Source organism: Narcine bancroftii, chromosome 2 (genome assembly GCF_036971445.1).
Source record: "Narcine bancroftii isolate sNarBan1 chromosome 2, sNarBan1.hap1, whole genome shotgun sequence".
In the NCBI taxonomy this organism is placed as follows: domain Eukaryota; kingdom Metazoa; phylum Chordata; class Chondrichthyes; order Torpediniformes; family Narcinidae; genus Narcine; species Narcine bancroftii.
In genome coordinates, this window is record NC_091470.1 from 365,071,114 (window position 1) to 365,095,028 (window position 23,915).

At 42.1% G+C, this 23,915-nt stretch overlaps 1 protein-coding gene across 13 annotated transcripts in view; it reads right to left on the reverse strand.

Annotated features, from left to right (window-relative positions):
• The window catches only part of LOC138755825 (intermembrane lipid transfer protein VPS13B-like), a 1,263,706-nt gene that overhangs the window by 645,658 nt on the left and 594,133 nt on the right, over positions 1-23,915 (reverse strand). For all 13 annotated transcript variants that reach the window (XR_011352575.1, XM_069922506.1, XM_069922508.1 and 10 more), the window contains one exon: positions 137-246. Coding sequence is in view for 12 of the 13 variants with exons in the window: in XM_069922506.1 (XP_069778607.1) it covers positions 137-246 (110 nt within the window). In the remaining variant the exon portion in view is untranslated. The remainder of the gene's footprint in view (positions 1-136; positions 247-23,915) is intronic.

Here is a 23,915-nt window from a genome sequence, read left to right on the forward strand (position 1 = left end):
TTCAAGCTTTAATATGACATAAGTTTACAATATTTACTATTCAATTTCAATAAAGTCACATCGAGAGAAATCTGCCGCAAACTTCAAGCAAACATATCACAACCTTCATACACCAACTCCAACATGATCTCCATACCTGTGGTCTGTGTTTCACATTTCCCTTCTGAGGCTGGTGAAGAAGCCATGTGTAGAAGACTGGATCCACACTGATTGCAATTCCCTGCACAGAGGCCAAAAAAACAGCCCCTGGAAGAAAACAAGGCATCGTTTATTAAAATGACTAATGTTACAACGTCATGCATCACAGTATCGATATTAACACAAATTTAAATGGCAATGAAAAAAATTCCATACTTTTGTGAAAGAATTAAAGACAAAGCAAGACAAATTTGATAATCTCAGGACACACTGGGACTTCACATAATGATTTACCTATCCAGCACAGCAAAGGTACTGATCTTGTCACCAAAAAGTAAAATTGGAGAAGGATGAGAGAGCAGCCATCTGCCAAACCATGAGTATTAGAGACATGTAGGAAACCTGCAGTGGTGTACATGACTGGGAATAACAAAGCCCTTCATGGCATACCATGAATTAAGAACTCTCCACAATAATTCACCCATTCTGTTTCACATTTGTGATTTGAGCAGTTGGGTGCAAATAAATTCTAGAGGAATATATGGCATTAGTGATTAGCTGCATTAGGAAGTGAACTGATGACGTCACTGTGCCCAAGACCATCATTACTCGCTCTAATCAGAAGTCATGTGCTGCTGAGGAACTGAAATTCTGCCTTCAGAATGGACAACAAGCTAGCCCTAGGTAAGGCAAGAGCCAGGCTGTCTAAGGCCATCAGGGAAGCAAAGCGGGCGCATACCCAACGCATTCATAGTCACTTTCTAGACAGCAAGGACAACACGCGACGCATGTGGAAGAGCAGCCAAGATATCACCAACCACAAGACTACACCATCTGTGGTGCTGGTGATCCCTCCCTCCCAGACACATTGAACAACCTCTTCGTGCATTTCGAGACGTAAAACGATGTGGTGGCGAAGAAGACCACCTCTCCTCCAAATAATCAGTGCTGTGTCTTACAGTGGCCGACGTGAGATGAGTATTAGGCAAGGTCAACCCAAGGAAAGTTGCTGGACCAGATAATATTCCCAGGTGTGCACAGGGGATGTGCGGCTCAGCTAAAAGATGTTCTCACCGGCATCTTTAACATCTCCCTGAAAAGCACCGTAGTCCCAATGTGCTTCATAGCCGCCACCATTGTCCCCATGTCCTCCTCAATGACTACCGCCCTGTCACACTGACGTCTACTGTCATTAAGTGCTTCGAGAGTCTCATCATTTGGTACATCAAGCTCCTGCTGCCCCTGTCACTGGACCCCCTGCAGTTCACATATAGATTTAACCAGTCTATAGATGATGCCATTGCCACTGCCCTCCAGCAAGCGCTCACCCATCTGAAAAATTAGGAGACGCATGTTCAAACACTGTAGCACAGTGGAGGAATTTGTGCACACTCAAGAACAGAGCAGGGTCCAGGGTGTTGATTTCTAACCTGGAGAATGCAGCTCTGCCTTCAACCCAACGATAGGCAACACAAGGTGAAGTTGTGCCCTCATTACAAATTGCGTGCCATTATCTCTCAGCCGCAAGCAGTCGGAAGAATCCTTTGTCCCGGTGTCATCAAGGAGAGTGGTCTCCCAGGCAGGAGCAGGGACATTGGGCTCCTGGGCAGAAGCGGGAACCTTAGTAGAGACCGGTGGCGGTGGGGAGGTGTGAGGGATCGGCAGCAGCGGTGGGGAGGTGCTGGGACCGCTGTTCCAGGTATTCTGCTGATGCTACTGTGCTATTTAGTGCCATTGTTCTGAATACCAAAAAAACCCCAATAACCAAAAAAAGTCTGGTCCCAAGCTTTATATATATGGGGTTCTGTACAGTATTAAATAAAACCACAGTAGGAACAGAATAACCTTTGGAGAGTTTGTAATACAGCTGTAACCACATCATGACTTGCAAGGTATTTTCTTTATCGAAATCAAGTTTGATACCATCCCCAAGTCCCGATTGAGGTTTGATGACTTCTACTCATTTACATACATTTTGACATTTACTGTTGAAGATGGCCAGAGATTTAAGCTAATTTCAAAACTGGGAGAATGGGAATATGATGGGTATAATTTAGAACACAGAACAAATAGTACAGGAACGGGCTCTTTGACACTGATGCCAACCTAACTAATCCCATCTGCATGTTGTCCAAATCTCTCCATTTCCTGTCTGTTATGTGTCTATCCCAACACCTCTAATTATTTTATTAAATTAGACGTACAGTATTGTAACAGGCCCATTCAGCCCAACAAGTCTGTGCTGCCCAAATTACACCCCATTAACCCAACACCCCAGTCCTTTTTTGAAGGGTGGGAGGAAACCCATGGAGACACAGGGAGAACGTACAAGCTCCTTACAGAGAGCCCGCGCTGTAAAGACGTTGCGCTAACCACTATGTCAACTGTTCTGCCCAACTCTATTACATACTACAGTCCTATCTCGTTCCGCAACATCCTTTGGCAGTGCATTCCAGACACTGTCTGTGTCAAACACTTGCCTTGCAAATCTCCTTTACACTTTTCCAGTCTCACGTTAAAGTTTGACATTTTCACCCCGGGAAAAAGTCTCCGAGTTGTAAATTAACAACAATTTTCAAAATATCCGATGCCTTTCATCTTCTTTCTTTGGCTTGGCTTCGCGGACGAAGATTTATGGAGGGGGTAAAAAGTCCACGTCAACTGCAGGCTCGTTTGTGGCTGACAAGTCCGATGCGGGACAGGCAGACATGGTTGCAGCGGTTGCAGGGGAAAATTGGTTGGTTGGGGTTGGGTGTTGGGTTTTTCCTCCTTTGCCTTTTGTCAGTGAGGTGGGCTCTGCGGTCTTCTTCAAAGGAGGTTGCTGCCCGCCAAACTGTGAGGCGCCAAGATGCACGGTTTGAGGCGTTATCAGCCCACTGGCGGTGGTCAATGTGGCAGGCACCAAGAGATTTCTTTAGGCAGTCCTTGTACCTTTTCTTTGGTGCACCTCTGTCACGGTGGCCAGTGGAGAGTTCGCCATATAACACGATCTTGGGAAGGCGATGGTCTTCCATTCTGGAGACGTGACCCATCCAGCGCAGCTGGATCTTCAGCAGCGTGGACTCGATGCTGTCGACCTCTGCCATCTCGAGTACTTCGACGTTAGGGATGAAAGCGCTCCAATGGATGTTGAGGATGGAGCGGAGACAACGCTGGTGGAAGCGTTCTAGGAGCCGTAGGTGGTGCCGGTAGAGGACCCATGATTCGGAGCCGAACAGGAGTGTGGGTATGACAACGGCTCTGTATACGCTTATCTTTGTGAGGTTTTTCAGTTGGTTGTTTTTCCAGACTCTTTTGTGTAGTCTTCCAAAGGCGCTATTTGCCTTGGCGAGTCTGTTGTCTATCTCGTTGTCGATCCTTGCATCTGATGAAATGGTGCAGCTGAGATAGGTAAACTGGTTGACCGTTTTGAGTTTTGTGTGCCCGATGGAGATGTGGGGGGGCTGGTAGTCATGGTGGGGAGCTGGCTGATGGAGGACCTCAGTTTTCTTCAGGCTGACTTCCAGGCCAAACATTTTGGCAGTTTCCGCAAAGCAGGACGTCAAGCGCTGAAGAGCTGGCTCTGAATGGGCAACTAAAGCGGCATCGTCTGCAAAGAGTAGTTCACGGACAAGTTTCTCTTGTGTCTTGGTGTGAGCTTGCAGGCGCCTCAGATTGAAGAGACTGCCATCCGTGCGGTACCGGATGTAAACAGCGTCTTCATTGTTGGGGTCTTTCATGGCTTGGTTCAGCATCATGCTGAAGAAGATTGAAAAGAGGGTTGGTGCGAGAACACAGCCTTGCTTCAAGCCATTGTTAAGCTCATTGCTGTATCTGACCCGACCTTGTTGGTTTTCATAATAGGTGCAAAAATCACTATTAATCACTTTTTTAAAAAATAAATACGTTACTGCAAAAGAAGAGAGATAAGATCTATGGTTCATTGTTCATTCCAAAATCTGATGCGGGAGGGTAAAAGCTGTCTTTCCACCATTCATCTTCAGGCGACTGCACTTCCTTCCAGAAGGTAGCAGTGAGAAGAGGGCATCGCCTGGGTGGAAATGATTCTTGACAACTCTGCCTCTTGTAGATGTCCTTAATGGAGTGAAGTTCACAACTCTCTGTAGCCTTTACCGTCACTCAACAGCATCTTATAGCCTGAATATGCTTGGGATTGTCTGATCTTGGAAGATAAGCAGGCCAGGACTGGTCAGTATTTGGAGGGGAGACCACCTAGGAACACCAGCTGTAGCTGTGTAAAGTGGTGACTCTCTGTCTGCTTTATGGTAGACAATAGTTAAAGAATTTCATGTATGTTACATTCTACACGTAGTATTATATAACCAGCGCATTGGCACCTCCATACAAGACAGTGATGCAGCAATACTCCAAAGGTAGCCTAATCAAAGTTTTCTATCTGCGCCATCACTCTATACTCAATGCCTGAACCAATGAAGGCAAATATGCCTTCTTCCTAAACTATCTATTTTCAGGGAGCTATTGACTTGCACCCCAAGATCCCTCTGTATATTAAGGCTCCAAAAGATCCTGCCATTTACCGTGTACTTTTGTCTTGCCTATGACCTCCCAACATGCAAAACTTCACGTTTGTTCAGGCCAATCTTCATCTGCCACTTTGCCCATATTTCTAACTTGATCTCTATCCTGCTGTATTGGACAAATGTCCTCACTGTCCACAACTCTACCAATTTTCATGTCTTCTGCAAACTTACTAATCAGACCCCCCTCCAAATTAATTTTATATATTACAAATAGCTTCCCCCTCCTCCCGCCCCAAACCAGTCATAAAAATATACCTTCACAACTTCAAAAGCATCCTTTGAAACTTATTCACCACCTGGTTTGGAAGCTGTACCACCTCAAACTACAAGACACTGCAGAGGATAATGAAGTCAGTGGAAAAAAATCATTGGGGAGCTCCCTTCCTACCATGAGGGATATCTACAACACTCGATGCAGGAAAAGGCAATAAATATTGTTAAGGACTCAATACACCCCTCATGTCAACTGTTCTTCTTTCTGCCATCTAGTAGAAGGTACCAAGGCACTCGGACCCTTATGTCCAGATTGGGCAACACTTTTTTCAACTAGGCCATCAGGCTCTAGAATTCCCAGAACATATGTGGATAGTGTCCAGTGGACTTTCACTGTATATGTCTTAATATTTTAATATTTCAATATGTTTAACTTCTATTCTAACACATATTTATGTAAACATACCCCATGGTCCTATCTCGTCTTTACCGTGCGAGCATGGCATGAACGATAAATAAAGATGACTTGACTCTGTTTTGTCTAATCAAGCCAATTTTGAATGCAACCTACGAACTCATTGCAGATCCAAAGTGATTTAATTTACTGGGCCAGTTTAAGAGACTTGTCAAATACTTTAAATAAATCCACGTCGGCATCATCAACTGCCCAATCTTCAACAATCATCTTCATGACCTCCTCAAAAATCACAGTCAAATGTGTGAGACAGGGTTTCTCCGCAATAAGTCCATGCTTTTCCAATGCGAGTTAATCCTGTTCTGAAGAATCTGCTCAAATGATTTCCCTACCATTCATTAGCCAATAATTTCGTAGATTTTCTCTCTTGCCTTTCTCAATCAAAGGAATACTATTGGCTCTTCTCCCATATTCTTGGACTTCACTTGTGGCTAAATAAGATACAAAGATTTCTGACAAGGACCTAACAATCTACTCCCTTGCTTCTCTCAGTATCTCATCAGGCCCTAGGGACATACCATCTCCTGCTTCCTTCTTAAAATTAGCATGCCCTAGAATAATACAATTTCTGCTGCAATTTCCAGCAATGATCTAACAGGGTGAATAATCATAGAATAAAATAATGTTGGTTTAATGTGATAGAGGAGAAATTTAAGAGAGACCTGAGGGCATCTTTTTCACTCAGAACATGGTCTAGATCGGAAACGAGCTGCCAGAGGAAACTGAAGAAGTGGGCATAATCTTAACATTCAAAAGATATTTGGGCAGATAAATCGATAGGGCAGCACGGTTGGTGTCACAGTTAGAGAAACGCCTTTACAGTGCCAGCAATAAGAACCAGGATTCAAATCCCGCACTGTCTGTAAGGAGTGTGTACATTCTCCCTGTGTCTTCATGGGTTTTCCCCAGGGGCTCAGTTTTCCTCTCACCGTTTGAAACGTACTGGGGTGTCGGCTAATTGGGTAGAAATTGGCCTGCGTGGATTCGTGGGACAAAATAGCCGGTTACCATGATGTATTTCTAATTTTTTTTTAAATAGAAATGACTTGTAAGGATATGGACCCAATGTAAGCAAATAGCCAGAATTCCAATTGGTTTGCATGGACAAGTTGGGCCTATTCAATGCTTTTTGACTCTAAAGCTCTACAAGTAATTCCAGATCTCCCTCCTTATCATCAACTCGAAATTTAGCCTTAATATGTTGGAGAATATTAGCTTGCCTTCCAAATAATGGTTGAATCAACTGCACAAATACTAGGGTTAAAATGAATGACTCATTGCTGAGATTCCCCTTTGCCATTTTCTCATCTGCAAGGTGCAAGTCAGAAGTGCAATGGAAGAGACTCCATTTGACTGGAATAGATCAGTTCCATGAATACTCAAAAACCACACCATCCATTTCACAGCAACTATCTTTCTGGCCACCCTAATTTCACCAGATTAAGTAGCCACATCATCCTTCCCCCAGTGGAATAAGTGTGCACCATTTACAGAAAGCACTGCAATCATCCCCAAAAATAGTTTTATCTAAACTAAAACCCGCAAGCCTCTTTTCATTTAAAGACACAGTAAATGCTGAAGGAATTCAGCTCTTCTCGCAACATGTTTAAGACATAAAAGGTATATTACTGACATTTCACGGCTGAGCCCTTCTTCAAGGCACAAGCAAAAAGCAAGCCTCATCTCATGAACAGAAGTGCAGTGCAGTACCACTTTCAAGATTTCCTCTCTTCTGACATGGATATGCATCACTCTTCCTTTCATTTTCCCTGGGTCCAAAGCCAGATCTTCCGAACTAATAGTTTGCTGGGAGCAATGCTGCAGCAGTAGTGGTTAGCACCACGCTGTTACACCAACAGTGACTTGGGTTCAAATCCAGCACTATCTGTCATAAGTTTGTATGTTCTCCCCATGTCTCCCCATTCCTCTGGATGCCCCAATTTCCTCCCACCCTTTAAAATGTACCACGGGTTGGTTGTAGGTTATTTGGGCAGCTTGGGCTCGTTGGCCAAAAGGGCCTGTACCATGCTGTATGTTTAAATTTAAAGAAAAAAAAGGTAGGGTATTTAATGCTGGTCTTCTCAGCAAAACCAAATCTTTTGGGAAAACTTTTAGAAATGTAGAGCTATTCCTGAAAGGAAAGTGAACCTCAACTTGACAAAACACGCATGAAAATAATGTGCCCAAGAACTACAATTTTAACATTGATACAAGGGGGTTTCTAGATTACACCATCCTAAAATTTCAATATTACAGATGTTGTATTTTGTCATCTGGGTTTGAAATCACATTACTTTTAAAAAGTCCAGAATCCACTTTAAAATTACACGAGGTTGATTTAAATGTTTAGGGGCGTGGAGATGAAACCTTTGTACTCTGCAAACATTTATCAGAACAGATCACATCACATTTATTGTCACGTAATAAAATAGAAATGCAAAATTGCCTTAAGTCAGGAAAAGATTCGCCATTAGCATTGCTCCACGCTCCTTACAGTCAGAGAAAGAGAAGCAAAAGCAAGTCCCTCAGAGTTGGTGAGTGTCTGCGGATTTGCCTCCAGTGCTTCTGTGGTCTCTGCCTCTGCCCAAGACTTCAATTCCATTCAAACCATCGGCAACCTGAGCCCAGATCCAAAGCTCTGACGTAATGAGGAAACCTTTAGTGCTCAGGGCTCTTCGGCAGCCTTTTTTGGTGCTTGGTACCCTTGAGAATCACGGTTCCAATGCCTGGTTCTCATGAGCCAGTCTCAATCGAGTCACCTGCAGCCTGTGAGTTCCTCACCCACCAATGACCAACAGCTCACTACCCACCTGTGTCTTTCAGTCACAAAGTCCCTCACTAGTTTGCTACTGTGGTCACTGTCTTCTGGGTCATCTCCTCTGCTTCTTTTTAATGGGGTTGGGGGGGGGGGGGGTGTTCTCGTGTTTCTGGTGCCTCTTGCCCGTCCACTCCTACCCCAGAGTGTGCAAGCCATCAAGGCCATTTCCAAACACAGCCACCTCCATTTTGGCCCAGAACCCACTGTCACAGGATTTTAAAATAAAATACCATGGTCAGGCTTTTTAGCGCCTGTACAGAGCTGTCAGCAGTACGAGTGGGCAGTAGGACCCTTTGGGGGAGTACTGTGTCTCTGCTCTCTGCATCCACACCAGTGCTACCATTACAGCCTTTTTTTTTTATTTTAGCTGCTGAGAAAGGAAAGCCCTGTACAAGCAGATACATTCACAGAGTTTCTTCTTTTGCTGGATTAATATTCAAAGGGTAGAATCTGGCTCAAAACTTAGAGATGATCTAAAAATGTGCCATACATCTCATGGATGAAATAGGGGCCAAATTACATCAGTTGATATCATTTAACGGTGAGTACTCTTAAGTTAACAGCCGTCATTCTCAATTTTCATGGATCATGTGAGGAACACCACAGATTTAAGATAAAAATATGTAAACTATACCTCAGGAAAAGTGCTTTGTTGACCACAAATTCACCAGTAAGCAGAGTAGGCTTTGGTCACTCATACGGGAGTTTAAAACAAGTATCAACACACAAACACCACCTCTGATCCATAAGAACCATTTCTGTGAATGAGTGTGAGAGGGATTCTGCTGTATGCCTCAGCTTGCCAAAAACAACATGAGCGCCTTCATTTCAACTTACAGGTTTGCAAACAACTTGAGGTACTACCAAGGATGACAGCCAACACAGTACTTTTGAAGCCCAGTCACTGTTGTAATGTTGGGAATGACGGCATCCAATTTAGACTCAGCAAGGCATCAAAACATAGCAGTGTGATAGCAACCAGAAAATTGCGTTTCGCAAAATCGATTGAGGTTTGGTGTCTGGCAAGAATTCTCGATTATCTTGATATGCCCACCATGCTAGTTTGTACGTCCAACATGAGGGCATCTCTGTTTATTATCTCCTCACACAGCGCAGCAGCCCCCCATTGTTGCACTGGGATGTCAGCACAAGCGTCTCAAGTCTCTGGAGTGGGCCTTGAATGTAACTGAATTCCACAACTCAAGCCAAGAGTTTCCTTTATTTATTCACTGAGCCTTTTATGGTAAAACTAAGACGACCATTCTTCTTTTGTGAAATTTCATCATCTGCCTTCAATACTCAATTAATTTGCAATCTTGAATTTCTCTGCTAAAACATGCCAGGTGTCCAAGATTATTAGTTGCAATCAACATTCCATAATCGAAGCTGAGTTCGGTTGGCTCGTAGTCTCAAGACTGAAGTCTGCATTCAGTTTTCACTCTGACAAAATCAAGGCTGACATTTCAGTTAAAAAAAAAGCCGACTGCTGGAGGGCAGTCAGTCGAGATCGAAACATCGACCATCCGTCTCGTTGCAGAGATGCTGGTTGACCTGCTCAGTTCCTCCAGCAGTGTGTTTTATGCTACAGTCTGGAGTACCAAGGAAGCGTTGCATTGCCATGTGTGCCAATTTTCGGATGAGACGTTAACGTAAGATTCCATCTGCCCTCTGTGGCGTAGGTAAAGATCTCCAGGGCACTATTCAGACAAATTTTTGCTTGGGCTTTGCCAAATATTTATTGGTTGACAAGCATCACATAACAATTTACTCGTTATAACTACATCTTTGTTTCTAAAACTTTGCTTGTATAATCTGGTTGCATTTTCCTCCCATTGCAAAAAGAACTGCACATTCAAAGTAAATGCAATTATTTTTTATTTAAATTTTATTTACAGCCCAGTAGAAATCAGTTAAACCCATGCTGCCAAACTGCACCCAAGGTAACCTATGATACCTTATGTTTTGGAGGGTGGGAGGAAACCCACAAAGACATAGGGAGTAGGTACAAACTCCTTACAGAGAGCGCCAGATTTAAACCCCGGTCACTGGCGCTGTAGTAGAACCGCGTTAACAGCTGAGCAAGCTGTGCCACCTTCATCATTAAGGGATGGAAAGGATGCCAAAATACATGCTTATCATTTAAACTGTGTATTGAAATGAATCAGGGAAAGGATGGAGGTGCAAAAGTGCAAAATGAAATGTTCCAAAATGTAAAAGAATGGGCCTTTTAAGTCAAGTCACTTATTATTTTCATTAATACCATATTCGCATAATGAAGAAGAGATAGTGTTTCTCCAGGACCATGGCACAGACTTACATGAATATAAGTTAGAATAGAAGTTAAACACACTAAAATGTTAAGACATAAAACAGTAAAAGTCCATGGTACCTATCGACAAGTGTTCTGGGAATTCAGGAGTCTGATGGCTTGGCGGAAAAAACTGTTGCCCAATCTGGTCGTAAGGGCCCAAGTTCTGCGGTACCTCCTATCAGATAGCAGAAGGGAGAACAGCTTACATGAATAGGCTCCAATGATCTTTTCCGCTGACTTCACTATCCTCTGCAGTGTCTTGCAGTCTGAGGTGGTACAGCTTTCAAACCAGGCAGTGATGCAGTTGCACAGGATGCTCTCAATACATCGTCTGTAGAATGTAGTGAGGATGGAGGGTGGGAGATGAACTTTCCTCAGCCTTTGCAGGAAGTAGAGGCGATGTTGCGCTTTTTTGGCTATGGAGCTTGTGTTAAGAGACCAGGTGAGAAGGAGAGATTCTCTGCCAGGTACACTCCAAGGAACTTGATACTCTTGATGACCTCAATGGTGGAACCGTCCACGGACAGCGGACTGTGGTTCCCCCGGGCCCTCGAGAGGTCAACAACCACCTCTTTTGTTTTGTTTAAATGTTCAGATCCAGGTTGTTGGCTGTGCACCGACCCATAGCGACTGCACCTCACCATCTGTTTGCTGATTCATCATTCTTACTGATCAGGTCCACCACGTCGAGTCTTCATCATCGTGGATGGGTCAGCACAGTGAACAGCAGTGGACTCAGCCCTGGGGGGTGCTCAGTGTGATGATCTTGGAGGTGCTGTTACTGATCTAGACTTCCTGAGATCTCCCTGACAGGAAATTGAGAATCCATTTGTGGAGGGAGGTGTTCAGAACCAGCTGGCTGAACTTTCTTATCAGATACTGTGGTATGATTGTGTTTAATGCTGAAGTCAATAAACAACATACAAATCCTTCCACCCCCCCCCCCCCCCCCCACCACCAGATGGGTGAGGGCCAGATGGAGAGCGGTGGCTATGTCATCATCTGTAGAGCGGTTGGGTGTGTATGTGAACTGCAGGGGGGTCTAGTGATGGGGGCAGTAGGAGCTTAATGTGCCCCATGACGAGCCTCTCAAGGCACTTCATGATAATAGGCACAGGGCAGTAGTTATTGAAGCAGGACACAGACTACTTCTTCGGCACAGGGATAATTGTAGTGGCTTTGAGGCACGTTGGCACTTCTTAGGGAGGTGTTAAAGATGTCGATGTTAAAGATCTGCTAGCTGAACCTCACAGCCCCTGAGTACTCTGCTGGGGATGTTATCCAGTCCAGCAGTTTTCCATAGGTTGACCTTGCTTAGCTCTCTCTTCATATCGGTCACTGCAAGACACAGCCCCTGGTCATTTTGAGGAGAGAGGCTTCTTTGTTGCAATGTTGTTTTGTGCCTCAAGGCACGATTAGAAGTTGTTCAGTGCATATGGGAGGGAGGCATCACCAATACAGGCAGATGGTATAGTCTTGTGGTTGGTGATATCTTGGATGCCCTTCCATATGCGTTGTGTGTCCTTGCTGTCCAGGTAGTGGCTGTGAATGCATTGGGCGGGCATGCACACACTTTGATTCCTTGATGACCTTAGAAAGCTTGTTACAACCATCATTAGATTTGGAACAAAAGTCATTTAATATTGTGGTTGCAATATGCAATATTGATCTGTTGCACAGTTTTATTGACCCCAGTTCAGATGTTGTCTGTATGGAGTTTGCGTGTTCTCCTTTGACCACGTGGATTTCTCAAGACCCGTTGGTGGGAAGGTTAACTTGTTTCTGCAAATTAATCCGCGTGCAGGTGGGTGGCTGGAGAATCAGGAGTTATGCTATCTGTTAGAGGAAAATTAGTGGGGGAATTGGACTACCCCAAGAGCTGATGCTACCTTGAAGGGGCAAATAGACATCTGTGAAAAATATGAACAAAACTATTGAAAAAAAATTGAATAGACGTGACAAAAATCTGAACAAGTGCCACATTATTTAAGGAATACGATTCAGTATAGTCTGCCAGTTTAACAATAGCTGTTAAATTTGTCTTTCAATTAAATAAATAAATTCATTGAATATCACTCTGGACTGAAGCCATAGTTTGCATTATGCACAAATCTTCAACAAAAAATTGGCCCCCCAAAAAAACCAGAATTGAGCAGGTGTTGGGGCCATTTCACAAAAGCCTGGGTTCAATTTAAAATGGTCCAACTTAAGACAATTAAAATTTAGCACTTCAATTAAAACATAAAAGGTGAATTATAACCTCATTTCAGTTCCCAAGATATGTACTAAAGGTTCTAAAATAGTATAGAAATGTTGTTCCCCTTAGTGCTAAAGTCAAGGCTGTTAGCACTGGTCGTTAAGATGACTCACTGCAAATCTGTTGTAAATCACTGAAAAGGAAATATCTCGCTCTGTTTAATTTTAGTTTAGGCACAGCCAGGAAAAAAGTGTGCATTGTTACTCAGCGCATTGCCAAACTGGCTCAGTGATCCACATTCCGCACAGGCTTAAACAATTAACTATCCCAGGGCACCGCAATCATTTACAGTTACATCCTCTGTATAAGATTGAAAGCTGAAGCAAAAATTATACATCTCAATTGGAAGGTCTATAAAAATTGCACAGTTATTGGCAGTTTTGGAATACATTCAACAAGCCAATGCAGCTTCCTTGTAAAGCAGCAGCGTTGCAGGGACAGAATGTCCTGCATTTTATCTTCACAAGTGAACCAGACACGAGAAAGGGCAAATGGTACAAAGTTCATTGCAGAAAGATCTTATTCTTTTCCCAGTTTATTTTTCAAGACAAAAGGCACCATTGTATTTGATGCCTTTTCAAGAAAGCATCATAAATCAATGTTTGCTCCAGCAACCCTGGACCACCATTTGAAAGGAACAAGGTTGCAACAGAATTCCAGCTCATGAAAATATATTTATTACTTGCCTCATCCAAGAAATGACTAAGTTGTTAAGTTTCCAAAGATTTAAAAAAAGACAATTACATCTTGGCTCTTCTGATAACATCCTTTACTGTACCCATGCTTGAGTGAATAATTGTCACACTTTCAACAATGCTGACAGCTTGATGAGATTGGATGTTGAGCAAGAACATGTGACAAGGGTGGCTGACTACCCCTTTGAAAAACAAAATTACAAGAAAAGTGACATGGTTAGCACAGCAGTTCGTGCAATGCCGCTACAGCGCCAGTGACCTGGGTTCTCATCCAACGCTGTCTGTAAGGAGTTTTAAGTTCTTCCCGTGTTTCGTGGGTTTCCTCCAGGTGTTCCGGATTGCTCCCACCATTCAAAACGTCCAGGGGTTGTAGGTTAATTGTGTGTTACTGGGTGGCATGGGCTCGTGGACCACAAAGGCCTGTTATTCAGCTGTGTGTTTAAACTTGTATTTAAAAATTTAAATTAAACAATTAACAATAACACATCATTTAAAAAGCAATTCTCATCTATCACTTCAAATGTCAGTGAAACAAATGAAAGAAAAAACATGAATATGAAAGCTTCAGGGCCAGAACTGGTGCCAAATAAATTTGGGACAATCATTCAGGCCAGAAATTGTTTTGGTCCTATCATTTATTTTTCACTGCTTATATAAATTAAACATAAATGGGAAAAGTAATTTTACAACAATTGTTGAATGTCTAATTTTAATCTATCTTCATTTTTTGGCTCCTTGGAAATGTAGTTGTTGCTATCTTCTAATTCAACAGCTGAGCAAAATGCGTCTTAGTGTTGACAAAATTACAAGTCAATCAGACTGTCCTATTTGCAACACTGACATTTTCATTTTGAAAGTTCGTAAATCTAGTAACACGAGATTAAAATAGCACTCTATGGCATCACACAACATTCATATTTCTTGACAAATAATAATGAATGGTAGACATCATGAAACTTATCAGCAATTATTTGCAAACTCACAGCTGGAAAGTGGAAGCAAATCGACCGATGGAAATGTTTTGAATTACGACCATGTGAAAGATTTTTTTGACATGTCTCCTGGATCGTTGATAAGGAGAAGCAAAGTGCTATTTGTTACAACAGTCAAAATGCACTTCATTTGAAGGGAGACAGAGAGCCGTGGCTTGGTGCCAGGATAACAACCTCTCCCGCAATGCCAGCGTGAGCAAGGAACTGGAGACTGCCAGAAGAAGAGTGGGGCTCACTCCCCAGTCCACACCAATGGAGCAGAGAGTAGACAGCTAACATAAGTGCTTTAGAACTAGGGGCAGGAGTTGGCTATCAGGCCCATCGAGCCTGCTCTGCCATTCAATGAGATCGTGGCTGATCTGATGAAAGGCTCATCTCCACCTCCCTGCCTTTTCCCCATATCCCTTAAAGCCCCTACTTTGTAAAATTCTACCCAACCTTATCTTAAATATATTTACTGAGGTAGCTTCCACTGCTCCAATGGGTAGCGAATTCCATAGATTTACTACCCTCTGGAAAAAGCAATACCTCCTCATCTCTGTCCTAAATCTACTACCCTGAATCTTGAGGTTATGTCCCCGAGTTCTGGTCCTTCCCCCACCAAAGGAAACATTTACCTCTATCTTATCTATGCCTTTCATAATTTATGCATTTCTATATCCCCTCTTATTCTTCTAAATTCAAGCAAGTACAGTCCCAGATGACTCACTCAATCTCTCCTCATAGGCTAATCCCCCTCATCTCTGCCATCAACCTGTTGAACCTCCTCTGGATCACCTCCAAAGCCGGTACATCTTTCCTTCAGTTCCCAGGGGTAAAATCTCGATCCATTTCTCCTGCTCCACCTACATGATTGCAAAGTCCAAGAAAGTCCATCAATACCTCTGCTTCCTCTGAGGCTTTGATGAAATCTGGCATGTCAACTGAATCCCTTTAACACCTTTGGCACGTTCATCATTAAAAACATCACATTGGGGTGCATCAGGATGTGGTACAGGAACTGCTCCTCCCAAGACCGTAAGAAGCTGCACAGAGATGGGAATCTGTTTCAGACCATCATACATGGGCAGCACGGTTTGTGTAACAGTTAGCGCAATGTTATTACAGCGCCAGCAAATCCGGCGCAGTTTGTAAGTAGTTTGCGCATTTTCCCATGTCTCCATGGGTTTTCCTAGGGTGCTGTTGTTTCCTCCAGTTCTCCAAAACATACAGGGTTGTAGGTTAATCAGGTGGCTTGGATTTCATTGGCCGGATTAGACTCCTAACTTGTTTTAAAAATTAATAAATACCTCTCCTCCATCGACTCCATCTATAATTCATGCTGCCTTGGAAAAGCATCCAAAATATTGAAAGACTTATTCCACCCCAGCCACAGTCTCTTCAGAGCCCTCTCCCCACCTTTCATAAAGAAGATTCATGAGTTTGAGATCCACCAGATTCAAGGATAGTTTACTTCCTGACATAATCAGACTCCAAAATGAATCTCAAAAATAGTATAATAAAGTTGCCTTTGCTCCATACCAAACGATACCTCTCTGCAACTATGCAACGATGTACCATGTCTTACTTCTTGTGCTATGCTTGAGAATGTCTATCTGGCCTGCAAGCAAAACAAACTCCATCACTGTATCTTAAGTATATGGTGCAATAAACTTGAATTTGAAGTGGCCAATTTGAAAAACTTAATTTCACCATCAGTTTGAGATGATGCAGAAACAATATGCCTGTTACTAAATATTCCAATCGCTTCATATTTTTGTACAGGACAGCATAAACTATCGCAAAATTTAATTCAGAAGTATCACTCTTGGTCAATAACTCCATAAAATATTTGGAAACATACTCCATGGGGAATCCAACACCACTAAAGGACTATCTACACGATGGCAAAGTCAGTTTTTGCACAAGGATTAAATTTTAATTAAATTTATACATAACAGCACAGTAAACAGGCCCTTCCAGCCCACACGTCCATGCTATTGCACCTAATTAACTTACACCTCCGGACATTTTTGAAGGCTGGAAGGAAACTGGAGCACCCAGAGAAATCCCATGTAAACACAGGGAGAACAAATAAACTCCTTGCTGTATGAATGGAGCACTCATGGAGGGGTTTCTTTGCTGCATGGAATTCTGGGATGGCAGGTCCACCATCGATTTTTCCACGGTCATTATAAATTGTGCGCGGGGGGGGGGGGGGGGTCCTTTTTTTTTCTTTTTGGGGGGGATTTTTTTTTATATATATAAAAAAATGTTCATGTTCATGTTTAATTGCTGTATATGTCATATATTATTTGTTTTTTGAACAAATAAATAAAGTTTTTTAAAAAAATTGTGCGCGATAACACTACCAACTTTCCCAAGCTGTTTATAAATTGTCTGCTATGGTTATTTTCTTGCTAGCACTTTCTCTCTCCCCCGCTGCGACCTTCCCACAGCAAAGTTTATACCTTCATTTTAATCTTTTCTTTCCTTCATGTTCCTGCATTCACATAAAAACGTGGTCATTTCTGACCAAGAATGCATTTCTCATTTTCACACTAGGCTAATCAGCACACCGGCGTCGGGAGATGCCAGCGATTGCAGTTGGGGTCGAGGCAGTTTATCCATGGCGTGAAATGATGTAATTTGCACCCGAGTTCAGCCGATTTTGCTTTCACACTTGACCCTTAACCATTCAATTGACCATTAATTTCCGGGACAAGCTCCAAGTGTGAAAGGGGCTTCTGAGTTAAGATTTAATTTATTGTCATCAACAAAAAAAATACGCAAACAACTTTCCTTTGTTTACCCTGCAAAGGCAAATTATCACCCATCGCCCCATCGCCATGATTAATACAAGAAAAAGAAGCAAAAAATGAGACCTGCTAGAGAAAGGGTAGGCGTGGTTCTCACTGTCTCTCCCAGTAGCACCAATGTAATCTCCACAGCCATATGGCTTGTTGTTCAGCAGAGAATCTGAGCTCAAAGTATCCACATTACATCTCCTTGGCCCTTGGTTTCCAAATAAATAAAGCATGAGGTAGCTGTTGGCAGCTACCTTTCGGGAGGCCTACTCACTATCCCACCCTGCATCATATTCCTGGTTCCAGTCACAGGCAGCCTGCTTTCTGGCATGGGGGCTTTGGTTGCCAGGACTAAACTGAAGCCCACCATTGATCTGCTTGCTCTGTATGGATCAACATGGTGGAACTAACGGAAACCTCCCCAGACACATCCCCCACAGTCTGGCCTGGTCCACTGCTGTGGTTTTCCTTCTCTGAGGGGTTCTCATCAGAGCTCTTTCTTCTAACTCTGGTACCTTAGCTCGAGTTCTCCCGCTCTGGGAGCCCGCTCCAAACGGCGCTTCCTCTGCGCTCACAAGTCTTGACATCTGACTGCTGGACATCGGCCCCACAATCTGGCATATATCGTCCTCTATGGATGCTCAATGTAAAAACTGCTGTTCATACAGCTAATCACGCATTGTAGACTATCAGGTAAACTACTGGGCAGGAGGACGCTGCAGAGAAATGCTGGAAGCCTGTGGCCCCACTTCTCCTGAGTCACGACAGTTGTAACGTTGCCATCTTCACAGGGAGCAGCAACTGCTATCTTAGAAATGGAATAGAGAGAGGTAATGAGGAGAGTAAAACAGAAAGTGGTCTTTGCCGACCACCATGCCTGTAAACACTAATCCCACTCCTAACCATAATCAGCACAGAACAGGCCAGTTTGGCCCTACGAGTTGCCTGCATTAATCCCATATCCCTCTCTTCCAGCATATCCCTCTCTTCCAGCATATTTGAGTTATACCAGGGTTGTTTTTTTAAGACATACAGCATGGTAACAGTCTCTTTTGGCCAGGAGCCCATGCCACCCAATTATATCAATTGGCCTACAAACCCCAGTACGTTTTGAATGGTGAAAGGAAACCTGAGCCCCTGGGGTAAACCCACACAAACACAGGAAGAACGTTCAAACTTATTACAGACAGCACAGGTTTCAAATCCCAGTCCTGAACACTGGCGCTGGGACAGCGTTGCACTAACCGCTGTGTTAACTGTGCTGCCCTGAGAACTGTCTGTAGACTGATTTTTCCATCAGTCAGAATTAAACAATTTCAATGGGTATCAATTTGCATGAACCAATTATTCAAAGATTCATTAGGTTCCTTTTATTGCCACATTGTCTTTCATTAAAAATGTAATATACATGATATACTTCAACTTTTATCTGCTGTAAGCCAAAGAGTTGCCATGAGCATTGCCTGGTGACCCTAACAATGGGAGAAAGAGAAGCAAAAGACGGTCCCTTCAGAGATGCTGAGTGCCTCCGGCGCTCCTGTCGACTTGAGTTCAAACCATCAGCAACCCAAGCTCCAGATCCAAACCTACAACATGATCAGGAAGCCCTCAGCACCCGAGGCCCTTCGGTAGTCCTTCTTGCCCTCGAATCCCATTTCCAATGCTGGTTCCCATGAGCCAGTCTCCAGGAGCCACATCCTGTGTGAAGATTGTCTTCACTTCTTGCAGCTACTATGTCACTGAACAAGAATAGACTTCACACAATAGCTAGTTTTGATGGTTTTGAAGTGTCAATTATGTTTTTTTTTACACAATTATTGCCATTTTCCCGGACGCATGCTGTGTAAAAAGGTCAGAATGGAAATGAGGGTGCCATTCCCATTCCAATATCTTACCTCCTAGACCCCTAGAAAATTTCCCAGAATGCCTGCAGTCTAAAGTTAAGTGAGCGCATTCCGTGAACAATGGGCGAATGAAAAGCAAGTATTGATAATGCGCATTGCAAGCCCCGCCTCTTTCATTATCGCACTTCAAGTATGCTGTCTAAACTCGTGTAAGGAAAGTGAGATGTCGAGTTTTGGTCGTTCAAGTCATCGGACAATCTTCAGACTGGTAAAATCACGCAAATTCCATCTAAAGACATTGTTAGGTTAATTATGTTACAAGTGTCAACAGCAGAGATTGCCAAAAGTCAGTTTCCAAATAAAATCTCTTAAACAGCCTCCTACTGTGAACAAATGACCTGCGTTTTAACACTGGTGTCAGTTTGATGACTGCAGAGAAAATAAACTTTTTTTTAAACTGATTGAATTAAATTGCTGTTGCCCTATTTCATTACTCCTGAAGAGGTTTACATTTCTATGACCAACCTTCCTGTTTTGAAAAATTCTTTAAAAATATCAGTCGCATTTTTGTAATAAATAAAACCCTGCAGTGATCAAGGTGCCCCTTGAATATTGTTACCATTCCTGTCTCCACCATCTCCTCTCCAAGGTTAGGTGAGAAAAATTGAACCCGATAAATGGGTATCTACCCTACCTATACCTCTCATAATTTTACAAACCTCTATCATGTCACCTCTAAACCTCCCAAGGAAAACAGACCTGGCTTATCCAATTTCTCCTGATGACAATTTTTTTATGTTTCTCTTATACAGAAAAGCCGCAGGTATCCAGCACCTTTGGGGATTGGCAGATAGCGGATAAGCACGATTTCTGGTTGCCTGAGACTCACAAAATAAACAGTTTAAAAGACAAAAATGAAAACTTCACTTGCATGAAAATATAAGCCATTTACATTTTATAAAGTCACATTCTTTGAAAACATTTAACCCTTCATGGAGCTGCCCGCAAGACAAATAAATAACATCAATAATAATTTCCCCCATCCCAGGTTTACAGATAAAGCCTTTATATTTCAGATATGCTTTAAATATAAAGACTTACTAAGCAGGGATAAGGAAATACTTTAAAAGTCACCCAAAAGGCGAGCAGCAACAAAGGCGACGCCAAATTTATTCCAACGCAACTTGACTCAAACTTTATTCAAACAGCCATGGCAGCTTGCTGACTGAATTCTTGTTCCCATCTACACCAAAGGTGGATGTGTTACTTCAGAGAACCTTTACTTTTACAATTTTAAACTTTTATTTATTCTTATTGATTTTATTTTAATTTATGTATTTTCATCAATTTTTTTTCTTGCTGGTTGCTTAAGGAGGCCAGTTGCTTGAATTCTGGATAATGGGGGGAGGGGTTATTCAAGAATAACAAAGCAAATGAAGCCCTCTCAAAACACAGCCGGTAAAACATAAATTGCATTTCATTTGCAGTGAAATTGGTGACCCATTAAAAATTATCCCACTACTGAAATGAATAAGCTCTCTCATGCAGGCTGGAAGTTATAGCTTGTGAAGTCTAACATCATCCCATATTTGGTAACATTAACTAAAGACCTGTCCATCAAAGAAAACAAGAGGCAATTAATGAGCAGAAACTCTCCAAGGTCTTTTTTTACCAGCATATCAGGCAGATAAATTTTGACCTCTGCTAAGAAGCTGCAGAGTTACCTCTGCAAATATGCTTCATTACCAAGAGGCAGAAGATAGATATTCTCTCTAATTATCTAATCATTAACAAACTTAGAATTTTCCATTTAACATATAACGAATAACTGTTCAAATAATTAAGGCCACAAGAACAGACAGTTTCTAACTAGTTATGAAGAAAAAAAAAATCAGGATACTCTTCTCCATAAAAATAATTAATTCAGGGTGATTTGTGAGAATTTTTTTTAAATAATGAAAGAATTTCAAGAGAAAGACACGGAGAATGTCGATTCATTAAGATTCCTTCATTGTCATGTATAGAACATTTACTATAACATGAAATTGGCTTCTCCCTGCCTTAGTGTCGCCTGATACCACTTACCGTGCAAGAGAAAGAGAAGCAAAAGAGAATCCCTTCAGAGTCACTGAGTGTCTGTGGATTTCCCTCCAGTGCTCCCTCAGCCTCTGCAGATGCACAGACTTTGTTTGATCCATCGGCAACCCGAATTCAAGATCCAAACCTCAACACCCGAAGTCCATCAGGATCCCTTCTTGCCCTTGTGACCACTGTCGTCTTGGGCATAGTTTAAAAACCATCAGCTCTTCTGACAGGCTGTTCAAACCAGGATATTGAACCATTCAAAGCAGAGCTGCGCCTCCGCTCTCCAGGGTCCAGCTGTTACAGCAGCTCCGGCATCGCCACCATTTTAACTGGAGGACAGCTAGAACTAGGTGTTATAATTACAAGGTATTCTCTAAAAATTCAAACCCAAAATTCAATGATTGTTTTCAGGAACTCACAAACCACACCACATAGTAATCAAATCACGCCACAGGGTAATGAACCTGACGAGGATCAGAGTTCAAACCAACTCAGCAGTGGTGTTTGATATCATTGACGATCCCATTGGATTTCAGAACTGAACATCCTTCACTAAGACCTACTGTCTACACTGAACAGGAATAAACCTTCTGCTGGGCAACATTACAGCACACTACAGGCCCTTCAGCCCCTGATGTTGTGCCATCCTGTGTAAGCATATTCCACAACAACCTATTTTTCTCACCTTAAACTAACATCCTCTTGTTTTTGATCTTCTTCCATGGGGAAAAATATACTCCCTTTCTAATGTATGGCTCTTATAATTTTATACATATCTGTCAGTTCAAGCCATCAGCCTCTGATGTTTCAAGAAAAACAAATCCAGTCTATCCAATATCTTGCCCTAACTAAAGATCTTTGATTCAGGTAACATTCTGGCAAATTTCCTCTTCACTCTCTTCAGTGTAAAGACACCCATCTTATTGTGTGGCAACCAGAAATGCACACAATAGTCGAAGTGCAGCCTCATTTTAGCATAACCTCTCAACCGACATATTTTATGTCCCGATCTATGAAGGCAAGTATGCCAAACAAGAATAGAATGAAAGAGAATGAAATGCTATTGTCACATACATACCCACAATGTCAAGAAACAACAGAAGACTTGCTGCCCATTCCTAGGTAAATAAAACACACAACACAGAAGAGGGAAAAAGATACGATAAAATGTAGGAAAAATATAACAAATATTCAGAGTTGATTGGAGTGCAAAATTGCCTTCCTTATCAACCTGGGTATATCTGTTGCAACTTTCAGAGAACAAAGACCTTGAGTTCAAAAATTCTTCTGTTCATCAGCATTGTTTTACATCCAACCACACAACTGTGCATGTCTAGCCACCACATGACTTCCCACAACTTTTTAAATTAAATTCATATTCCAGCACTCAGCACAAGTTTCCATCTGATCTGTAACCTGCAGCCTGAGACAACCCTTCTCACTATTGACAACACCAATTTTCGTATCATCTACAAACTTATCGATCATACCTCCACAATTCACATCTAAATTGTTAATAAATAATTGGTTACACAGACTAAACATTACACCGCAAAAGTTAAATAAATGGGACCCAACAGTATCTGATAGATGTTTTCGATCTAAAAAAGAAAGGGGAACAACAATTCATGCAATCTGGACATGTGAGAGAGTAGAAAAATTTTGGGATGATCTCAATCAGATATTAAATAAAATAACAGAAAACAATATACCAAAGAATCCAGAGATCTTTCTCCTAAGTAACATAAAAAATAAAGAATTTGGAATTGACTTGGAAGATGCACAAAAAAGATTTGTCAAGATAGCCCAAGCCGTAGCAAAAAAATGTATTATGTCAACCTGGAAATTGGAAGATAATTTGAAAATACAACAATGGTATATAGAAATGAATAAATGTATTCCATTAGAAAAAATAACATATAGTTTAAGAAATAATATTGAAATATTCGAACAAGTATGGGAGCCTTACATTAAATACAATAGCGAAAACCTACCGGGAACAAACATTACCTAAGTTGATGGAAGGAGAAGAAAAGAAAAGAATGGACTCAGTAGAATTTCTGGTGTATTTCTGTTGAATGACAACATTGTCTAACTGAATTAATGCAACCTAGATTGTATACCTAAAATGGATGAGAGGGGGGGGGTGGGGGGGTGGCTTGGGAGGAGGGAGGGGGGAGGGAGAAAAAGTCACTGTAAATGTGTGGAAAAGAAAAAGTGTATATCATGGCTATTGTGATTTATGGTGTGAAAAATAAAAAATTTAAAAAAAAAAAAAAAATTGTTAATAAATATCATAGACATCGAAGGGCCCATTACTGGTACATCACTGGTCACAAAGACTTCCAATCAAAGAAGTATCGACAACTACTTACTGTCTTCCATCCATTTTCAATTTTGAATTCTATTAGCGAGCTGTCACAGGATCCCGTGCCTAAACCTTCTGGAGCACCTTACCAGGAAATGCCTTGTCAAAGGCTTTACTTAAGACCATAAATTGAACGCTGAATATCAAAAGGATCTGCTCATACTAATCATCCGAGACTTTCCTATTCATGAAACATTTGTATAATGCATATTTGTCCTGCGTATGTATTGTGTGTTATGTCTGGTTGTGTGTCTGTGTGTTTTGCCCCGAAGACTGAGGAACGCTGTTTCGTCAGGTTGCACTTCTTCCATCAGATGACAATAAACTTGACTTAATAATTGCTGAAGTTCAGCAGAGAAGAAGTCCCATTCACTGATTATAAGTGGAAGGCC